Source organism: Mus pahari, chromosome 5 (assembly GCF_900095145.1).
Source record: "Mus pahari chromosome 5, PAHARI_EIJ_v1.1, whole genome shotgun sequence".
Classification (NCBI taxonomy): Eukaryota; Metazoa; Chordata; class Mammalia; order Rodentia; family Muridae; genus Mus; species Mus pahari.
The window spans coordinates 14948798-14969844 of NC_034594.1; the positions used below are offsets into that span (position 1 = coordinate 14948798).

The following is a 21047-nucleotide window of genomic DNA, read 5'->3' on the forward strand; positions in this document are numbered from 1 at the left end:
CTCCCTCCCTCCCTCTCTCCTCCTCTCACTCTCTCCCTGCTTTGTATATGTGTGTGTGTGTGTATTTCAGATTGTTTTAATGTTTTTTACTCACTGATTTTCTTTTTTATATTTTTTCATGTATTTATTTACTTATTTTTGAAATAGGGTTTCTTTGTGTAACTTTGGCTGTCCCAAAACTCACTCTATAGACCAGGCTAGCTTTGAATTCAGATATCTGCCTGCCTCCGCCTCCGCCTCTTGGGGGCTAGGATCAAAGGCATGCCCCACCACCTTCCAGCTGCTCATTTTATTTTTTACTTTTTACTGTTTTTATTTTAGAGAGAGAAAGAAGAATTCAAAGTTGTATGGGTAGAAATGCGAAGAGGATCTGGCAGGAGTTGAGGGAGGGGAAAATATAATTCCAGTGTATTTATGATTAAAAGAAGAAATGAGTAGGTGATTGACAGCCCAGAGCTGTACTAGTGTTGATTGGTCATTCTGACATAGAGAAGACAGTCTGAGAACAGGCCTGGTATGCTGTGTCCATACTTTACGGGTTTCCATGGCCCTCATAGCTGCTTCTTGCCCTGGCTCCCTCTAATGGTATTTATGTCTCCTTTTTCCCTCTGTCAATAGCTCAAGTTCACTTACAGCTCTTTTAGTCAGTGCTAAAGGTCTGCTTTAGGATAATACATACCACCTTCTAGAGGTTTTTGTTGGTTTGTTTTTTTTTCAATAGATAATGTTAGAAAGCTTAATACATTTGTGGTCTCACTTTCAGAGAATCATGTTCAGCACCTCCAGTCAGCCTGTGCAAGCTCACACCAGTTTCAGCAAATGTCAAAGGATTTCCAAGCATGGCTTGACGCAAAGAAAGAAGAGCAGAGGGGCTCTCCCCCAATATCGGCAAAGCTGGATGTCTTGGAGTCGTTACTTAAAGCCCAGAAAGACTTTGGCAAAACTTTCACTGAGCAATCTAACATTTATGAGAAAACCGTTACAGAAGGTGAAAACCTGTTATTGAAGACACAGGGGGCAGAGAAGGCAGCTCTACAGTTGCAGCTTAACACCATCAAAACAGACTGGGACCGATTCAGGAAACAGGTGAAAGAAAGGGAAGAGAAACTGAAGGACTCGTTGGAAAAAGCCCTCAAGTACAGAGAGCAGGTGGAGACTCTGCGGCCGTGGATAGACAGATGTCAGCACAGACTGGACAGCATGAAGTTTTCCTTGGATCCCACTGAGACAGAGAGTTCCATCGCCGAGTTAAAGTCCCTGCAGAAGGAGATGGACCACCACTTTGGTATGCTGGAACTACTGAACAACACAGCCAATAGCCTGCTCAGCGTCTGCGAGGTAGATAAAGAAGCGGTCACGGAGGAGAATCAGTCATTGATCAAAAAGGTGAACATGGTCACTGAGCAGCTCCAAAGTAAGAAAGCCTCCCTGGAGAACATGGCCCAGAAGTTTAAAGAGTTCCAGGAAGTTTCCAAAGACACCAAAAGGCAGCTTCAGGATGCAAAAGAACAGCTAGAGGTCCATCACTCCCTAGGACCCCAGGCGTACAGTAACAAGTACCTGACCGTGCTGCAGGCTCAGCAGAAGTCACTGCAGACCCTGAAGCAGCAGGTAGACGTGGCCAAAAGGCTTGCTCAGGACCTCGTGGTAGAAGCCGCAGACTCAAAGGGAACCTCTGACGTGTTGTCGCAAGCAGAGACGTTAGCGGAAGAGCACAGCGAACTGAGCCAACGAGTGGACGAGAAGTGTTCTTTCTTAGAAACCAAGCTGCAGGGTCTCGGCCACTTCCAGAATGGCATCCGAGAGATGTTCTCTCAGTTTACAGAGTTTGACGATGAGCTGGATGGCATGGCCCCGGTGGGGAGAGATGCGGAAACCCTGAGAAACCAAAAGGCGTGCATGCAGACCTTCCTGAAGAAACTGGAAGCCCTCATGGCGAGCAACGACAGCGCCAATAGAACCTGCCAGATGATGCTGGCCACCGAGGAGACCTCTCCTGACCTCATCGGAGTCAAGAGGGACTTGGAAGCCTTGAGCAAGCAGTGCAACAAGCTGCTGGACAGGGCGAAAACCAGGGAGGAGCAGGTAGACGGAGCCACTGAGAAGCTTGCGGAGTTCCACCGCAAGCTGGAGGAGTTCTCCATTCTGCTCCAGAAGGCCGAAGAACACGAAGAGTCCCAGGGCCCCGTAGGTACAGAAACCGAGACGATCAACCAGCAGCTGGATGTGTTTAAGGTAGGGAGCTCCTGAAGGTCTTTATTATTAAAAGCCGTTTCTAATTAGTATGGAAAGGCAGTTTTCTGTATATTTGGTTGTTGTTGCTTTTACTGTCTCGAATGACGGCATACTATATAGAAGCCTGAATGAGTGTGTAATACCTGTGGTTTGAAGCCAGAATGAATATATATGGTTATACTATTCGGATATAGCGGTTCCAAGCTGACTTGGGATAGGAGTCCCCATAGGAAAAGGCCTGGATGGTGTCCCAAAGCCAAAGAGTGCTTGAAGTTCCAAGCAAACCTCAACCTGACCTCAGTGGGAATCATTTCTGACGCCATTGATAACTGGCATCTGAGGTGACCAGAGCTGTATTTTGAACGGCGCTTCAGTTGTTTTGTCTCCCAACCTTTTCTTTGGTGGTCTTTTCCTATTCCCTGGTTCTCTTTTTAAAGGAATCGTCTCATCCTTCTAGAATTAATTTGTTCTCTAAGCATGTTTTCTCATGAAAGTTTATATATTTTTAAGGCAGTTCATGTTGTAATCCCAGTTTTATGCAGATCTTCTGCCTGGGCCTGACGAGATTAGAAGTTGTTTTTGATTGGAACAAGCCATGCCCGCCGCGTGATAGCTGAGTGGTACTTAATAAATGGAGCATTACATTAAACCACTGGCTGCTTCAGTGCCTTTGGATTTGGGCTCATTTATGAAAGCTGAAGCAATATCATTGCAGGGTACCAAGATAGGTTCATCCCTGGAAACCGGGATGCCAAGCATCCTCAACGGAGTGTCAAGCCTTTGCTGTGCATATGTGTGCACCACAAACCTTCTGAAATTGTCATGGGTCCTGTTCTGTTCATGAGATATGTTTCACTTTCTGTCAAAGACTAGTAGAGGGATATCGCGCCATTAACACATAGAGGATAAAGGGCAACCCATCAGTACCAGGATATGCAAAACTATAGCCTGAGCCCTGAATGTAAAGCATGAGAGACCTTGTGTTCAGCTTTCAGATTCAGTTGTTTTCCCATGGAAAAAATGGAAAGTAAATGGACTTCGGAACCTTTTTCTTGTTACATCTGATACTTTGTTTCCTTTGCTCGTCTTTAGTAATATGGCTTAAGTGAGTGAACTCTGGAAGATAACTTGATGTTATCTGTTACCACTGCTTGCTGTATATTCTATGCCCTGGGAGTATACTCCCTTCAGGGCTGAAAAAGCTGTGATCCTAGGGACCAGAGAGATGTAGATATAGGTGCCATTTGTTTTTGTGTTCCCTAAAAGCAATGAGAGCAAACTACAGGCCTGCACCATGGGTTCACACTGTGTCAAATGCCTTATGGTATCAGCCATGTGAAGTAGATGCTGTTCCTCCCTCTCTCCTGTTCTTCAGGCCAGCGGGTGTCGGTGGGTCACTCAGGGTCACGCAGGTGATGACATCACAGCCTGTATATTTTGATGAGAAGCATACAGTGCCTAACATCAGGCCTGATGTTTCCTCTCAGAAATTTTCATATCAGCTTTGTTGTAGCCTAAGTTATGGGCTTGAGTAACAAGCTGCTGTTACTGTTCATTTTACCCCAGAACATCAGGAACTCCCACTTAAGAACAGTGTTGTAAAACCAGCCACCAAGAGGGACTTGAGAGGATTGTCTGAAGCTGTGGAAGCTGGTGCAGTGTCCATGCTGTGAGGGCTGTGATAGTGAGCATCCCAGTAAAGGAGCACCCCAGTGAGTGTGCATCCCAGTGAGAGTGCATCCCAGTAGTGAGCATCCCAGTGAGGGAGCACCCCAGTGAGTGTGCATCCCAGTGAGAGTGCATCCTAGTGATTGTGCATCCCAGTAGTGAGCATCCCAGTGAGTGTGCATCCCAGTGAGGGAGCACCCCAGTGAGTGTGCATTCCAGTGAGTGTGCATCCCAGTGGGGGTGCACCCCAGTGAGGAGCATCCCAGTGAGGGTGCATCCCAGTGAAGGTGCACCCCAGCGAGTGTGCACCCCAGTGAGTGTGCATCCCAGTGAGTGTGCATCCCAGTGAGGGAGCAACCCAGTGAGGGAACATCCCAGTGAGTGTGCATCCCAGTGAATATGCATCCTGGTGAGTGTGCATCCTGGTGAATGTGCATCCCAGTGAGAGTGCTACTAGTGAGGTGGAACCAGACAGCTCATCACGCGGGTATTTTTTTTCTTGCTCTATTAAAGCAGAAAAAAAATCTTGCTTAAAATGTAGATCTTAAGTTGGTTTCTGTTGGATCTTAGCCTTTTGCTAAATTATTTCCAATATATACTTTGGAACTTTAAAAAAAAAAAAAAGTGGGATAATTTGCATAGTGTGAAAAACCACTTGTTATAATTTTTAAGAATGAAACAGAAAAGCACTGAGGAGTAGGCTTTCCAATATAATCTAGTTAGACAGTAATCTGCCAAGTAATGTCCTGGATGGACTCCTGGGATGGTTTATACAGGAGCAGGACCTTAGCAGGTTGTTAATTACCACATGACTTGCCAGTGGGGAGCCCAGCATTCACCCTGCTTCAGGAAGAGTTAAGCACAGATCTCCCTGCCCCCTCCCCCAAAACAGAACTGAAGAAAATGCTGTTCGCATTGAGTTTGTGTCATTAAAAAGACAAAAGATATATATGGTCGAAGCATCAATTCAGCAATAATCACTGAAATCTTGTGACTCTGGATGAAATATTCCACTCCACCATCAATCAAAGGAAGATTGCAGAAATTTGACAAAGAATTGGTGCCTCTTCCGTTAATACCAGTTTTTAAACAATATATTTGACTTCTTGGGCCTTACGGGTTCCTAGTCGCTGAACTAAAATGTCTACAGGGTGAGGTCCTTTTTCTACTGCTGGGAATTCAGGGTCTCCTCTTCCTTCCATGCTTCTCTGGTCTTGAGTTCAGTCCTGCTGCCCCGTGTGATAACTGTGCAGCCCGAAAATCAGAGTCAATCCCAGCTGTTGCTCAGGAAGAAAGAAAGTTGCTATGGCCCTCCTGAGTCCTGCCTGCAGAGTCCTGGCTCAGGGTTGCTTTTAGATGAAAGACACATTAAATAATATAGATGCTCATTTTTTCGATTGATTGATTGATTGAGAAAGGTCTTACTGTGTCAACCTGGCTGCCCTGGCAGTCTCTGTAGACCAGGCTGACCTCCACCTCACAGAGATCCTCCTGCCTCTGCCTCCTGGGTCCTAGGACTAAAGGCGTGTGCCACCACACCCAGCACGCACATTTTCATTTATCAAACACTCACACAACTGACTATACAATCTACACAGCGATCCCTGTGGCGTCACTAGCAGCCAATCAGATCCTTTCATCATCAATCCTCACTACCGTATTGAATTGACTTAATTTCAGGGAAGAGCAAAGACACTTGACAACATTAGTACATGGTGTTGCATCTCAGCTAGATCTGAATCCTTAACCCTCTCTAGCCCATGGCAAAATGATAGAACCCTCCAGCCCTGCTTCCCGCCCCCTCTGGCTTCTCTGCTGTCTCTGTTGTCATTCCTTTTGTCCCCACACCGGTCACTGATACAAGTGAATGGGAACTTGCAGCTCTAGTTTCAAAATGGAAATAACATCTCAGGGAACAGAGATTTTTTTAAGTCAAGTTGAAATCAGAGACATAGACTGGGGCCTGCTATTGCCATAATAACTTTAAGTCTGATCCAGGTATAGGCATTATCTAACCCAGGCTTTATTTGAATATTGGGCAAATAAAATGCAAAATATCATGGCGCCATAGAAACCAGGTCAGAACATTTATGCACAGATTTTTTTAAAAGATGTATTTATTTATTTAATGCATATGAGTACACTGTAGCTGTCTTCAGACACACCAGAAGAGGGCATCAGATCCCATTACAGATGGTTGTGAGCCACCATGTGGTTGCTGAAAATTGAACTCAGAACCTCAGGAAGAGAAGAAGTCAGTGCTCTTAACTGCTGCGCCATCAATTTCTTAAACTATTGATTAAATGATTCCCCACCCCCCCAACAACTACTGTGACATCACCATGTTTTTAAAGGTAAAATTAAAATATCCAAAAGTGTTTTAATGGTATTTTCAGTTAGTAGAGATCAAAGATGAAGAGTTTACCCATTTTTTTTTTGTAGAAAACAAGGGGAGTTGGAGAACTCTGCTTTAGGAGAGGTTTTGGGTATGGATCACAGAGCTTGGACTGGTTTCTGTTAATGATGGTCAGCAGGCTGCGCACCTTTCTTCAGTCAGGATTTTTAAGGTGAAACCGTTTTCGTGATGTAAACTACCTAGAGGAGTGGGCTTATAGCAACGTCACAACCTTTAGCCACGTCAAAGTAGTGTTTCAGGCTTTAGGATGAAAGAGCTGATGAGAGAAGTCCCTCCTCCCCATGCAGAGATCCCACCACCTCTGTGCCTAAGCTAAGGAGTGTTGTCAGGACTCCACGTCCTGATGCCCCCTAACTGGGCCTAACACGGAGCTGCACTCTTCCCTCCGCCACTTGAGGAACCATTACTAGGAATCTGGAAGGACTGTCAAAGGGAGTTTGAGGGCTGGCAAGATGGCTGCTGCACTAGTAAAGGCCTTTGCCACCAGGCCTGTGTCCCAAGGTCCACCTGGCAAAAGGGGGAGAACTAACGCCTATAAGGTGACCTCTGACCTCTGCACACATGCTGTATCACATATTTATGCCCCCTCCCCTTACACATCTGTAATCATCACAGTGGCAAGGTAGCATTGTTTCTTTTATCCCTGTTTTGATACGGAAGATGTTTTCAGACCTGGCCTCTCGTTCTTTGAAGGAAGTTGAATGGGGTCGCTCGTGCGTATGCCGGTGCGCTTGTGGATAGCCCCATGTATTCAGCCAGGAAGATTTCTATGTGGGTCTGTCTACAGAATATCTGTAACCACCTAGAAGCCGCACTGAAGGTGGGGCAGATGCTGCTCAGTGATGCCGTCAGTGTGGGAAGGACAGCGTGTGCTTGTTAAAGAGCCCAAGCACAGATCAGACACCAGACCTGATGGGGCTTCTCAGTGTTATTCCCTTTGTGCTACCTTCTTGAATTACTCTCCAGTGAAACAAACAGCTACCACATACCCAGGCAGTGATGCTCAAAGGCTGCAATCATTGGTGTGAAGGTTATCAGCTTAGAAACTGTGGGGCACCCCCAGTTTTCTTTAGCTAAAGCCCTGTCTGCCTTAGAAAGAAACTGTAAAAATCGTTGGCCTTTGAGGGAAGGCTGCTTTATCACCTCAGCACAAAACTCCGATTTCTCATTACGTTTCTTAACCAGATTTCAGGAGCTGTTGGACCAACTGAGGATGTGGTCCGCTTTTATAGACAATATAACATGCATTTACAGTCTCTCCACTCAATGGTGTAGTGGACATAATATGTCTAGCCTTTCAGGTCTAAAATTTCCATGTTTTAGGTTTTATAAAGTTAGCTTTTTATGATTTCCAGAAACTGATTTGTTGCCCTCGGCAATCAGATTACTTGCTAGAACGTTCCTTTAAGAGGATATTACTTGAGAAGTATGAAGTGACAGCAGTTGACGCTGTTGAGTTAGCTCTGGTGGCGGCAGCCCGTCCTGAGTGGGCAGTAGGGACTTCAGCTAGATCATCACTAGACATTACAGGGGTGAGGTTCCATTCTGAAAACAGCACTGTGGCTTTACGTGTGAGCCATCGGTGGTGGTGGCAGCTCCTAGGAAAACCCTCTTGGCAACTGTATTTTTCTATCCTGAAAATGTGTGTGTGCTCTCACCATTCATGATTAGTGTTTAATACACCGTACTTTGTCCTGCTTTCTCCAGCAGTGGGGACTGTCACATTTGGAGTAGAACATAGAGCAAATATAAGGTGAAAGTTGGGTCAACTTTCGTTCACAAACTTGTCTTTTTATATTAAACCTAGGTGTAGCTTTCCCTGTGGTCACAAGCAATACGGATATGTGCATTATTGCTAGACATCTCAACATACTACAAATAATACAGTAATTAACTCGAACCAGAATACAATAAACTGAAATCACAGAGATGATAAGAATTCACACTTACACGTAATCAGCTAGCACACATTTTCCCATGGTGCTTCCTGCTTCCAGACTGTGCCTGGCCCATTTTATTGTCTTTATTTCCCATTACGCTTTAAGATGGGGTGAGTACAGTGACGTTGTGATATCATTTCCCCCTCTCCCTGCCTCTTGCTTTGAATGCTGGAGTTTAGTAATGAATTATCTATGGATTTTTTTTCACAATGCACTGCCTATCTGGAGCTAAGTTTACATGTTCTGCTCAGCCTTTCATAAGGCTGGGATAATACTGTGCTAATTATTCAGTCTAAAGAGGGCCAAGTTAGGGCCACTCTTTATGAAACATTGTGTAAGAACCTTACACTGTTTGGAGAAAGGTACCCCCAGATTTCCTGGAAACTTTACCACTATTGCTTTGGGTAGGTGGTATTCTGTGTTTCTAAGGTAGTGGGAGTTTGAAAATAGAACCCTTGATCTCTACCTCCTCCCAGCCTCAGAGTCAGTCCTGTGCCGACATGGTAGCTAGGGCACATTCTGTGCACACCTGAGCATCACAGACTCATGCTTGTTGAAACATTTTAGTTCTGGACCATGACAATGGACGTCAGTGTTGGCAATGTTGATGGATATTCTATAACTAATTTTTCTCTGTGAATGTCTGTAGAAATGTACTTTTCACCTTAACGATGAGCCCAGGCTGTGTCTAGTGAAAGTGAGTTCCGGCTGTGAATGTAGTTTACTTCAACTTACAGGTTTATAAAATAACTTCGGGATGCTTAAGGTACACAAGTGCCCCCCATGACATTTTTTTTGTAAAATTACCCCACAGCTACTTTCTTTGCCTGGGGGTCAGGCCAGCCACATTTTGTTCACGAATGATTATGAGATTTTTTAAAAGTCTGACTGCCTCTGTAGTTACCTATTTTTCTGGCAGTATTGCTTTATTTCATAAAAGAATGGATAGGGTTTATTAAATAATTCTTGTCATTTCTGCCAAAAAAGGCTAAGACTTGGCTTGCTGAACTTTAAAAAAACAAACAAACTGTTTTTATAAGAACATTTGTTGAGCAGATAAAAATCTGTATCTTTGACTTTATTAAATAACCAGTTCGTTTCCAGGCATTCTGCTTGCCTGGGCCTTGCATTAATCTCAAGAGGTCTGCGTGAATATTAGTAACTACAAATATTCATGTCAGCAGTGTTGGGGCGAGGTACCCGTGGGGGCCCTTTAATGTGCAGAACAGTCAGTTTTGAAATTGGCCTTTAAAGAGAAATGATAAAACACTCAACTTCAAAGTGAGCCCGTTGGTCCTGCTTAAACTGATTTGTGACGGCAGGAGAGTGGTTCCAGCTGAAGGACAGAGACCTGGCCACCCCCACCCCCATATCCTCCACAGTCTGAGCCAGCGGTGGGAATGGCTGTCCCCGCGCTGCTGGTGTCAGGTTCTGTCGCCACTGCCCCTCGGATCCCTCCGGGATTTCTGAACCCAGCTGCCCTCTCCCAGATGCAGACCCCGGCCTGCTCCGCGCTGATGTCACCAAGCTGTTGCTTTACAGCCTCGAGGTTCCTCCCCCTGGAACCGCCCTGGGCTGGGGAAGAGGCCGAGTTGGGCAGGATGATTGTGAAGTTAAGTCACGGGAGGGCGGAGCGGCGAGCTGAGCAGAGCGAGCGAGCGAGCGGATCAGATCGATGCCGCCGGGGCTGGGTGTGCTGCGCGGCCCCGCTGCCCCGACGCAGCCCGAGCCCCGGCGGGAGCGGCCGCAGCCTGCTCGGCCACAGGGCAGCGGCTGGGGCTTCAGCTGGATGCCAACTGCCTGTGCCTCGGAGGAAGCCCAGAGTTTGAGCTGCAGCCGCCTCAGGTGGAATAAGCCTTCTTCAGGAAGATCAGATAAGAATCTTGGGGGAATTTTTTTTTTATTTTGAAAGAGAAACTTGTTATAGTAAGCCATGCTTTTTGACTGTTTACTTTAGTGGTTGCTGGATTTTAATGCCCTGGCTCTTTTCTCTTGGGTAATTCTGGATAACCTTAAAGAAGCTTAAGATGGGAAGAAAAAAACTGCCTTTTGGATCGAGTTTATTTATGTATGGCCCCTCTTTCCAGCTAAGAGAAAAATCTTAACTTTTTTACATCAAACTTAACTTATTTTTCTCCAAAGAACCACGCTGTGCCTTCTGATCTGAACACTACATGGCCCTGGTGTTTGTCTGAATTTTCTGAAGCTGTTTATCTGTAAAGGACATGGAGTTTCACAGGACATCTTTAAGTGGATTACAGTCAGCCAGAGTTCTGCCGAAGTTAACATCCAGCCTGTTGAAACGCTTGCTCATTTGGAAATTTTAATCTGGAAACCTCAGGCAAAATGAGAGTACAATGAGAATGGACTCACAGCAGAGTCTCTCGGGCGTTTAAGCCACTGTTAGCTGTGTGTGTGTGTGTGTGTGTGTGTGTGTGTGTGTGTGTGTGTGTGTGCTTGGGGCTGAGTGAAAGGGAGCGTTCATGGAATTTCAGGAGGTGGAGGGAGCTAAATGCTCTGTCTTGGTGCACTTTACTTCCTAGAACCAGGTTAAAGGGTAACTTCGTTTTCATAGCTGGCCCTAACTGTCAGCACCTCAGACAGGCACTATACCTCACTGTTTACCCCTTCTGGATGTGTCACAGCCCTGGTCACAGATAGACCTTCTTGGAAAAATGCTTCACCGAATTCCTTCCTCCCGGTGTCAAAAGCTGCGCTATTTGTTTTGACTGTCTGCGAAATGGGGAAACCACTCAGCAGACCAGACTGTTTACGCCAGAACCCTCCATGCGTAGGGAAGGGCGAAGAGGAGGAGGACCTGAATATCGAGGACTGTTACGTCCCACAGAGGTCCATCTATGACACAGTGAGACTGAACGAACAGATAGACTCTGGTTCCAAAGGCAGCCTGTCTTCTAGGCATTTCACAGACCGGACTTTACCCTACAGCCACAGGACACTGGACGTTAGCTCTCTGTGCTCCAATGGTGCCCTTTCTTCTTCCAGCATATTTGAGCTGAGAGGTCGGGAAACAAGCAAGCTAGACGAAAAGATGATCTTTGATGCCCTCAAACTAAACAGTGATGTCATTCGAAGCCCAGGCTTGCCCAAGCCCAAGTCTCAGGCAGAAAAGAGAGAGCACAGGCGGTCCTGGCGGATGTTTGTCCCTGCCAATTTTATGGATTATGCAAACAAAAGCGAAAGTTCTTTTGTGGAGCCTTCGGAAGCGTCAGATGCTGTCACGAAGGCCAGCAAGTGCAGATGGGGTACTAACTCTCAAACTTCAGAAGAGGACGACTCTGGCTTATGCAGCCCCCCAGCTGAGAAAGAAGAAAAGCCGGGCATGGTTAGTGGAGAGCAGCCGCAGATTAGAAGCCTGTCCTCTGCTGAAGACATCCCTACGTCAGAGCAAGATAGGCCATTTTTTCCTGCTGATTCTGTCAGTGAACAGAAAATCCCACTGCTCTCCTGCCAAAGTGCCCACCCCAGTGACAGCTTCCAAATGATTCTGCAGGATGCCTCTCCACTCAGGGAGGGCAAGTGTGCGAAGGGTCAGAGGTCACTCCATGGTGAAAACGGTTGTGTGCAGAACCCGCTGAGAGAGAGTACGAAGGGCAGGCCATTGGTTGTGCCCAGAGATGGGGCAAACAAGTGGATTTCCAACTCTGAAGGCCAGGAGAAAACTTTGAGACAAGTGGAGTCCCAAACCACAACACACAGTAGGGAACGTAGGAAGGAGCCCCTTGTGGATTTACACCTCTCGACCACAGACCTCCTAAGGGCGCCGCAGGGAGATTTTGATGGCACAGCTTTGCTAGAAAATGTGATACTGTCGGCACACTATGATTCGGAAGAAAGCAGCATGGTGTCCAAGGGGAAGCTAGAGCCTCCCTTCTCCGCCCAGAAGATGGAGGTGACCCAGAAGAAAAGCCCGAACCAGTTCATGCAAGTAAGAAAGGAAACGGGGCCCAGGAAAACAGGGGTCCGGGCGAGATCGCCAGACACCGTCTGCAACGGCTTTCAGTTGGTACAGGTAATGAATGGGGTTGAAAAACCGCAGTAGCCGTCGCTTGAGGTTCTGTTTCAGAGTGGTCAAGAATGATTTTAAAAATAGTCCAGTGCGGACATTCGTCTTGGGGCTTTGAATTGTATGTACCTTGCCAGATGCCAGCAACAGATAAGTCCATTGGTTCACAGATTAATTGGGGATTAAATGATCCTTCCCAGATGTGGTGGTGCAGACAGTGGCTGTCGAGGTTCATTCAGAATCCCCCCGCCCCATTGTTAATTTAGGTTCACGTCAGGTTTTTGCACAAACTGTGGCTTAAAACAGTGCCATGTAAGGGCAGTTGTATTGAGTTTACTAAGCGCCAACAGGCTTAGTCATAAAGGTACAAACACAGTATTACATTGTTGTGGCCTGAAAAGCCCTCCACCCAGCCAGTTTACAGGAGAGGAAAGCTTTTGTGTTTTCTCGGCACTGTAGACCCTAACTCTTCGGAGTTGCAGATGAGGTAAGAGAGGAAAGGGTGCAGCCTCGTGATAAGTGGAGGTTGTCTCTCAAGCCTGTAATTTTTTTCTCCCTACTCGGCGGGATTCAAGTTTAGCTATTTTGGTGCTCGCGCGAGGCTCCCCTGGGAAGCTTCACCTCACAGTTAACCTCGTTTTACTTAAAAGTTCTCTGTGTTTGTGTTCTACGAGCCTGTGTGTATATGTGAGGGAGGGGGCGCCTGTCTTTATAGGTAATTGTTACCACTAAGAGATAAGGGGTGTAAACAGTATCAGAGTTCTGCTGGTTCTCCGTCCCGCTGTCCACACTGTTCCTTGAGCATATGGCAAGCACTCTGCTAACTTACAAAGTTTAGCAAAATGCCTTCTCCCTGTAAGACGTGTTATAGCTCATGTATAGAATTGTTCTCGTTTTGCTGTGTTTTATCCTAACTTAGCTGGTAGCCATAGTCATTTTGAAGGATTTTGGAAAATGATCACTGGCTCGTGCAGACCTGCTCTGGTACAAACCCTTAATTTAGCCAAGATCGGGGTCGCAGACAGCTTACTAGAACATCGTACGAGTAAGGGTTTTGTCCTGAAAACTGAGAGGAAAGTAAAAGGTTTTCCCCGAAACATCATATAATGTACCAGAGATGTAAGAATGGGACCATTTTCTTGACCCTGTGCGTAGCTCTTTGTAAGCTGTTGAACATACCCGAAGCTCCTACTCAGCTCCTGGAAGTGATAACTTAGAACGTTCCACAGAAAGGAAACAGAGTGGCCGTGCCAAAGTCTTCAGTCACTGCCCGTGGCAGTTCTCTGTTGACACACTTAGTAAATTATACCTTTTTGAAAAGTTATAACAATGGCTGAACTTTCCTTCCCAGCCACTCAGGATTTTGCCAACCTCATTACATCCAACTAATTTCTTATCGTTGCTCCTTTGACATAGAAACCCATAGCCAGCGTGGGAAGGGCAGTATACATTTTCAGTGGAAAAGGCAACTTGAACTCTTTGTTACCAGGGGACATTCAGAGGAAACAGTGGCTCGTTTGTTTGCTATTTCCAATGTATTTGTCCTTACAGTAAAAGTAGAACTCCCTAGCACACCAAACCCTGGGCCAGGGTCTGGGGAGTCATCTCCTTGGCCCCTGTGTTCTTCACAGCTGCTTTCCAACCTATAGTTTTCTCCTGAGGTGTTTTTAAAATAGATCCGCCTCTGTTACGTTTCCTTATGTTCTGTTTGCATACCCATTAGTTATTTTATGGTGTGCTTCAGTATAATGTCTCAGAGCCACAAACTTTATTTTACCTTCATATCTGTGGAAAATTTCATTACTGACTTAAAAATCATTGATTTTTTTTTCCCCATGACATTCTCCAGGCCCAGCATTATAATAAATATCTGTATTATCCGAGGGAAAACTGATGTGTAACCATCAGTGCTACTGGTAAAGCGGTTGATAGCGTCCTCCCAAGACAGTTGTATCTTTTCTGTGTTGATACCAATTCAGCAAATAACTACTGAGGACATGTTACTCGCCAGGTACAGATCCAGGGCATAGAACTGTGACTGTCATCAGCAAAAGAGTGATTTCTGTGCAGCTTGCATCTTAATCTAATGTAGTGCATCCTTCATACCTCACAGGCGACCGAGAAACCATGCGTTGGATAGGGTGGACAGAAGATAGAGCACTAGGGAGCTGTCGACAGCACATTCCCAGATAGTAGTGGGCAAAGAGAAACCAGAGGTGCTGTGCAGCTGATGTCTGTGTCCAGATCTGGGTGTGAGAGGCCCGTGTGCGGGGCCCTATCATTTCAGTCTTGCCTGCCTCCACAGTCTTTTCTGTGTCTTTAGTGTAGGGTTTTTCTCCTCAGTCTATACCTATAACGAGGAGGTTTGGTCTTCTCATAATGTCCCAAAACTTGCTCATGTTCTGTATGTATGTATATACATATATGTGTGTGTGTGTGTGTGTGTGTGTGTGTGTGTGTGTGTCACTGACTTTTATTGAATCATTAATTCCTCTCCCTTGTGTTCAGGAACTCCTGCCCTGTCTTCTGTCTTCTATGTGTTCCATTCTGTTGGCAAGGCTTCCCACTAAGACTTTTAAATGTGACTCACTGATTGTCTTAGTTACAGTGTTACTGCTGTGAACAGACACCATGACCCAGGCAAGTCCCATAAAGGACAACATTTAATTGGGGCTGGCTTACAGGTTCAGAGGTTCAGTCCATTGTCATCAAGACAGGAGCATGCTAACATCCAGGCAGGCCTGGTGCAGGAGGAGCTGAGAGTTCTACGTCTTCATCTGAAGGCTGCTAGCAAAATACTGACTTCCAGGCAACTAGGATGAGCCCACACCCACAGTGCCATGTCTACTCCAACAAGGCCACACCTCCTAATAGTGACACTCCCTCGGCCATCACACTGATTTGGGGTTGTTTCCCTCCCCCATCATCATTTCAACTTGAATTTTCTCAAGCAATTCTATGTCTTTATTGGATCCTACTTTCGTATTTTGGAAATAAGCTCACTTCCTTTTCATTCAGCTCTTTGTTTCTGTCCTTTGGGGTACATCCATATCTTCTTTGAGTTCTTTGAACATAGTGTGATGATTCTGTCCAATTCTTCCACTGCTAGTTCTTCCCAGGTGTTTTTATTGGGAGCCATACTTGGATTGGCGATCTTGGGGAAAGCCGTGTTACACGTGGTTTGTTTGGTTTTGTGTGTTTGTGTGTTTGTTTGAAATCGGTCTTGTTTCTGCACTACAGCTCATGAGCCTGGCATTGGGAGTTGAGTAGTTCTTCCTTGTTTTATGTTCGCCATCCGAGTCCCTCCTCTTTCAGTGGAGGTGGTTCAGTGTTCAGGAGAGGACTGTGTCCTGGTAGGTGTGAAGTATGATTTCCCTCTGTGGAACTGATACTCATGGCCAAAGGCTCTCTAACCTTACTCTTACTTTCCGGGTCAGGTACTGTTCCTGGTCAGCTCTAACCCCTCCTCTCTGGGCCCACCAGGTGCATATGGGTCTTACCCTGTGTCACCTTACCTGGGTCTACACCTTCTGCTGTGGTGGTTATAGAAGTCCCCATTTGCCCTGTGTCCATGTACCTCTGCTTTTCCCTTTGCCGCGGTTGGATTTTGGCCCCTTGGGCAGACGTGTTCTTGGCCTCTTGACCTACTTGGTTGTGTTGTTGCCATTGGGTCTACACTTCTAAAGTGAGTCTCAGGCTTCAGCAGCCAGCTCTCCACACTGCACCGATCTTCAGGAGCCCCCATGGGAATTCCTTGACCTAGGGAGCACCATCTTACCACTTGCTCATCAGTGGTTCTTTTGCACGTTTTTTTTTTTTTTTTTTCATCGTTAAATTGTGATGATAGGAAATTTCATTATGCTCATCTTGGGTTTGTAGGAGATCTTCCTAAATATATGTAGAATATGTAATCAAATGCCACAAGTTTATATCTCGCACTCACAAGGTAATGGCAAGTGATGTCTTGGTACCAACAGTTGACTTCCGTGACAGTTGCTGGCTTCAACTACTTAATAAATTAGCACATAGTCTTTACCACCGGTAGTTGTTAGATGCTAATAATTCACATGGTTCTCCCAACCTGCAGGTATTCCAGAAAGAAGAAATTGAACCCTTGCAGGTGAAGCAGCAAGACGTGAACTGGTTAGGCCAAGGCCTTATTCAGAGCGCAGCTGCCAACACCTGTACTCAGGGTTTGGAACGTGACCTGGACAGTGTCAACGCGAGGTGGAAGACTCTCAATAAGAAGGTAGTCACTCGGTCCCTTTGACTCCTTAGCAGTTTTTACTGTCAGTGTTCATGACTAATAGCCATAGTCATAGCCACGTGCCCAAACACACTGCTTCTTCTCATGTTGTACACTAAGTGGCCCCGTGGCAGTCGGCATGGGACAGGAATGAGTGACGTTCGTGAGTGGAGACGGGATTTCTCCCACCACCATCCCAACCTTGACAGCGATGTAGCTGCAGACCCAGCAGGTATGCTGGAGGCAGCCATCCTAGACGGCCCTGTGTTGAAAGGGCCTCCTCGTGCTGTGGTAGCTTATTTGCTGCTGGGACTCCCTGACTTGTAGGGCTGCAGGCTCCCTGTTGTGTTAACCCTTCTTGGGGAAATGTGAGTGAATGCCCATTCACCCAGATGGGCACTGACAGCAGACCAGTGTGGGATTTCACTGAAGTCCACCTTGATGAGACCAATGAGTTTATTGGGTTTATTCTACGGGCGAGGGGTTACTTACTAGAGTGTGGGTGACCACCTTTACCCACCGAATCACCACAGAAAACCCATCCCGTCATGGATGGCATTACGCTTTGACTCCTGTATAGCTTAGCATCACCCAGGACCGCTCCCAGCTAGGAGATGGGAGATGGAGTAACAGCAGGAAGCCCAGAGTAACCTTCCCTAGAATGCCCGGAGTAGGCTCTAGAGCCCTCCCTAGAGTGTCATTAGCGCCATCCTAATGGTGGTACTCCCTGGGCCAAGCATATACAAGCTATTACAGAGGGGAAGGAAAAGTGTGGGCAAGTTAGTAATAATCGTGAGTAGTAGTATCGGGTGGGCAGACTCCTTCCTCCTTTCTTTCTTTCTTTCTTTCTTTCTTTCTTTCTTTCTCTCTCTCTCTCTCTCTCTCTCTCTCTCTCTCTCTCTNTTTCTCTCTCTCTCTCTCTCTCTCTCTCTCTCTCTCTCTCTCTCTTTCTTTCTTTCTTTCTTTCTACAAGCAAATAAGTTGAAACACTGGAACTTTACAGGTGGCTCAGCGAACATCGCAGCTGCAGGAGGCCCTGCTACACTGTGGAAGGTTCCAGGATGCCCTAGAGTCCCTGCTCAGCTGGATGGCAGACACAGAGGAGCTTGTGGCCAATCAAAAGCCTCCGTCCGCTGAGTTCAAAGTAGTGAAGGCCCAGATACAGGAGCAGAAGGTAAGTTAGAGATGCCTTTATTCGGTTTCATAGAAAATCTTTAAAATGACAATCAAAGTGTGCCTCCTTGTTTATACTAACAGGATGTCACAGTAACGGGTTCCTGCTGCTTCCACACTGTCAGCTACTCAAGCAGCACTTGCTGATTGTGTACTCTGGTCAAGGTGTGGGTCTGGCTGCAGGAGATACAACCCTGAATGAAGACAGTAGAGTCCCCCATTGAACATAAAGTCTAAAGGGAAAGAGAGGCCATGTGAAAGCCTGCAAAGTCCATGTGTAACCTAGAGTGATTTCAAAGCAGAGATGAGGGGAGGATCCAGCTGTGACAGCACCAGGGCTAGGGGCAGGAAGTACTAGAGAAGAGGAATCCTGTGAGCAGCTCTAAATAGAACAGACAAGAATCGCTTCACTGGCTGGGTGGCATTTGGACAGGAATATCATTGTTGCCTAAATACATGCGATCTCGCCATGCGAATTGTATAGAGTAAATACTGGCAGGGTCTCGGAGTTGAGCCGAGTGCAAAGGGCTTGGCTCCTCTGTTCACGCGCCTGGGGACATGCTGCTGTATGTCCTGGTGCTTATAGACAGAGGACTGCTTGAGACAACACGTGCAGTTCCTGGGATAGTGCATGGAACACTGAAGGACATTTCCAGTGATTGAGCAGCTGTGATTTGAAATGACACATGGAAAAAGGCATACTGTGTGGCATATCAGTGAGGTGTCTCCTGTAGAGCTTTTTGCATGGGGAGAAGGTTAACTGTTTGAAATTGAATTGTTACATACAAAACTTTAATCAAAAATTTGTGTAAATATGCATGGGTTAATGCAGAGGCTAAAGCAGGACTTCAGATGTCTTTCTCTTTTCCTCCTCACATTATTTCCTCCTGATGGGGTCTCCTACAGAACCAGAGGTTCTAGACAGGGCCTCCCATGGAACCAGAGGCTCTAGACAGAGCCTCCCACGGAACTAGAGGCTCTAGACAGGGCCTTCCATGGAACCAGAGGCTTACTACCCCCACTTCATTTTCTCCAGGCAGGGTCTCTCACTGATCCAGAAGCTCACGGCTTCAGCCTGACTCACTGGCAGGGAGTTCTCCCAATCTGTCTGTCTCCACCTACCCATTGGCGAATGCTAGGATTGCAGGCACATGCAATCCTGCCTGGTTCTTTACGTGGGTCCTGGGGATTCAAACCCAGGTCCTCATGACTGTAGAGCAAGCTTTAATTTATCTTTCTACTCCTGGCTTAGTTTAGCTAGCAGGCAATAACAACAACAACATTTCTATGTGTGCATGAGTGTGTGTGTGTGTGTGTGTGTGTGTGTGTGTGTGTGTGTGTGTGTGTGTGCTTTCTTGGAATTGAGCCTAGGAGTTCAGCCATGCTCCAAAAGTGCCACCCCACTGAGCCAGAGTGCCCAGCCCTATATATCGTATACTTCAAAATTGCCAAAAGATTTTAAATATCCTCAGCACAATACCAATTTTGAGAGGAGGAACTACTAGCTATGTTAATTAGTTTGATTAAATTGTTTTCCAGTGCACACATGTACTAAAACATGACACTGAAGCCCATAAATAGATAGACTATTTGCTAGTTTAAACTTTAAAAAAGTCTTCATTGATTGGCCTCAGATTTTTACCAATTTACTGCTTCCTTTAATTCTGCATTACACATTAGCACTCTACAAATTCCCTGAAAACTTCAGCCAATTAGGAAGTGGTAGGAGAAATAAAGCCAGGCCTGGTGGCTCAGGCTGTAACCTGAGCCCCTCGGCTGGTGGAGGTAGGAGGGTCACAAGTTCTAGGCCCTCGGGAACACAGCCTAGTGAGCAACTCAGAGGGAGCCTGTGTGGAATCTAAAAGTGGAGAAGAGCCTTGGGGACATGGTGCAGTCATAGAACAGTAGCCTAGGATGCAGGAGGCTCCATTTCAGACTCCAGGACCAGACAGCAAAAAAAGGAGGGTTAAGGAAACACCCTGGAAATCCCTGCATCGGTGTGCCTTTAATTGTGTAACTGCGAACATCAACTGAGTTACTCTCCCAGGGACAGTTAATAATGCACAGTCAACGAAACCCATTTACTGACTTTGTCTTCTTAATTGCCAAAGGTTTCTCTATTCCAGTTCATCAGAAGTAACTCACTTGAGCTGGCAGGCTAGCTCAGTGGGTAAAGGGCTTGTCAGCAAGCCTGGCAACCAATCCTCAGACCCTACATGGAGACATGGAGACACACATGCTTGCGCACGCACGCACGCACTATACACGTGTGTATTTTACAGACTTCACGTTGTTTACACGATGCCCTCAACTGTGTGGAGAACATCCGTGATCCTTTCCCTTGGGAAATATGTATTGCCGTTCATTCCTTCCTCCTTGGTCTTAATCTTAGTGTATTCCTATAGCACATTACTTCTGGGTAACTGTTAAGTTGGTACTCCTTAGCCATCTGTCCAGAGCCAGAGGCCCATCGAGGCGTCAGCGAGCAGAGGCCCAGCAGGGTGAACTATTGCATCTGGTGGCTGGAACACAGCGCTCATTACATGTGCGGTTTCTCAGGAGTGACTTAGTTAGGGCAAGGTGACCCTGAGTCTGGCACTCGGCTAGATTTGGACTGAACTTCCTTTTAACTGCTATGTCTTCTTGGCAGTTCTTGAGAACCCAGTGCATCCACACTCTCTTCTTTTTGGGTGTCTGAGGGCTCTGCTCAAGTTTCTGTCCTCATGGGGTCCTCAAAGCGCTTCTTCCAGGGAAGGCCAGGAGCCCCTGTCCTGCAGGCACGGTCTGGTCTTAACCTGCCTGCCTGAAATGCGTTGCTTCACGTGAGCCGGGGTTTTGATTGACGGGAGTCTGTTATTTTGGCAGAGTCGATAACTGTTGGATGCTTAGGGCAGCCCTGTTTTATGAAAGTGAGAAGGGTGTTGTACTTTTCCCATGGTTCAGTCTGCTTATCCCACGTGCATCTTCTGCTCTGTGATTTTGCACAAAATCCATCACGAAGATTATAGTGACCTGGGGCTGGAGAGATGGCTCAGCAGTTAAGAACACTGACTGCTCTTCCAGAGGTCCTGAGTTCAATTCCCAGCAACCACATGGTGGCTCACAACCATCTCTAATGGGATCTGACAACCTCTTCTGGAGTGTCTGAAGACAGCTACAGTGTATTCATATACATTAAATAAATCTAAAAAAAAAAAAACAAAAAACAAAAAAGATTACAGTGACCTTATCAGTAGGGGTTGTCTGTTGTCAAACCCACACCTCAGTGTCTGACACTGCAGTTACTCAGCCAAATGCTCTTTCTGTTTATTCTTTGGAGGCTTTTTTTTAATGACATTTATT

At 46.3% G+C, this 21047-nt stretch overlaps 1 protein-coding gene across 11 annotated transcripts in view; it reads left to right on the plus strand.

The window, feature by feature from the left end:
• Dst (dystonin) overlaps positions 1-21047 on the plus strand; it is a 196767-nt gene that overhangs the window by 115369 nt on the left and 60351 nt on the right. For all 11 annotated transcript variants that reach the window (XM_029539067.1, XM_029539069.1, XM_029539066.1 and 8 more), the window contains 3 exons: positions 764-2235; positions 16374-16535; positions 17536-17706. In XM_029539067.1, the coding sequence (XP_029394927.1) occupies positions 764-2235; positions 16374-16535; positions 17536-17706 (1805 nt within the window). The remainder of the gene's footprint in view (positions 1-763; positions 2236-16373; positions 16536-17535; positions 17707-21047) is intronic.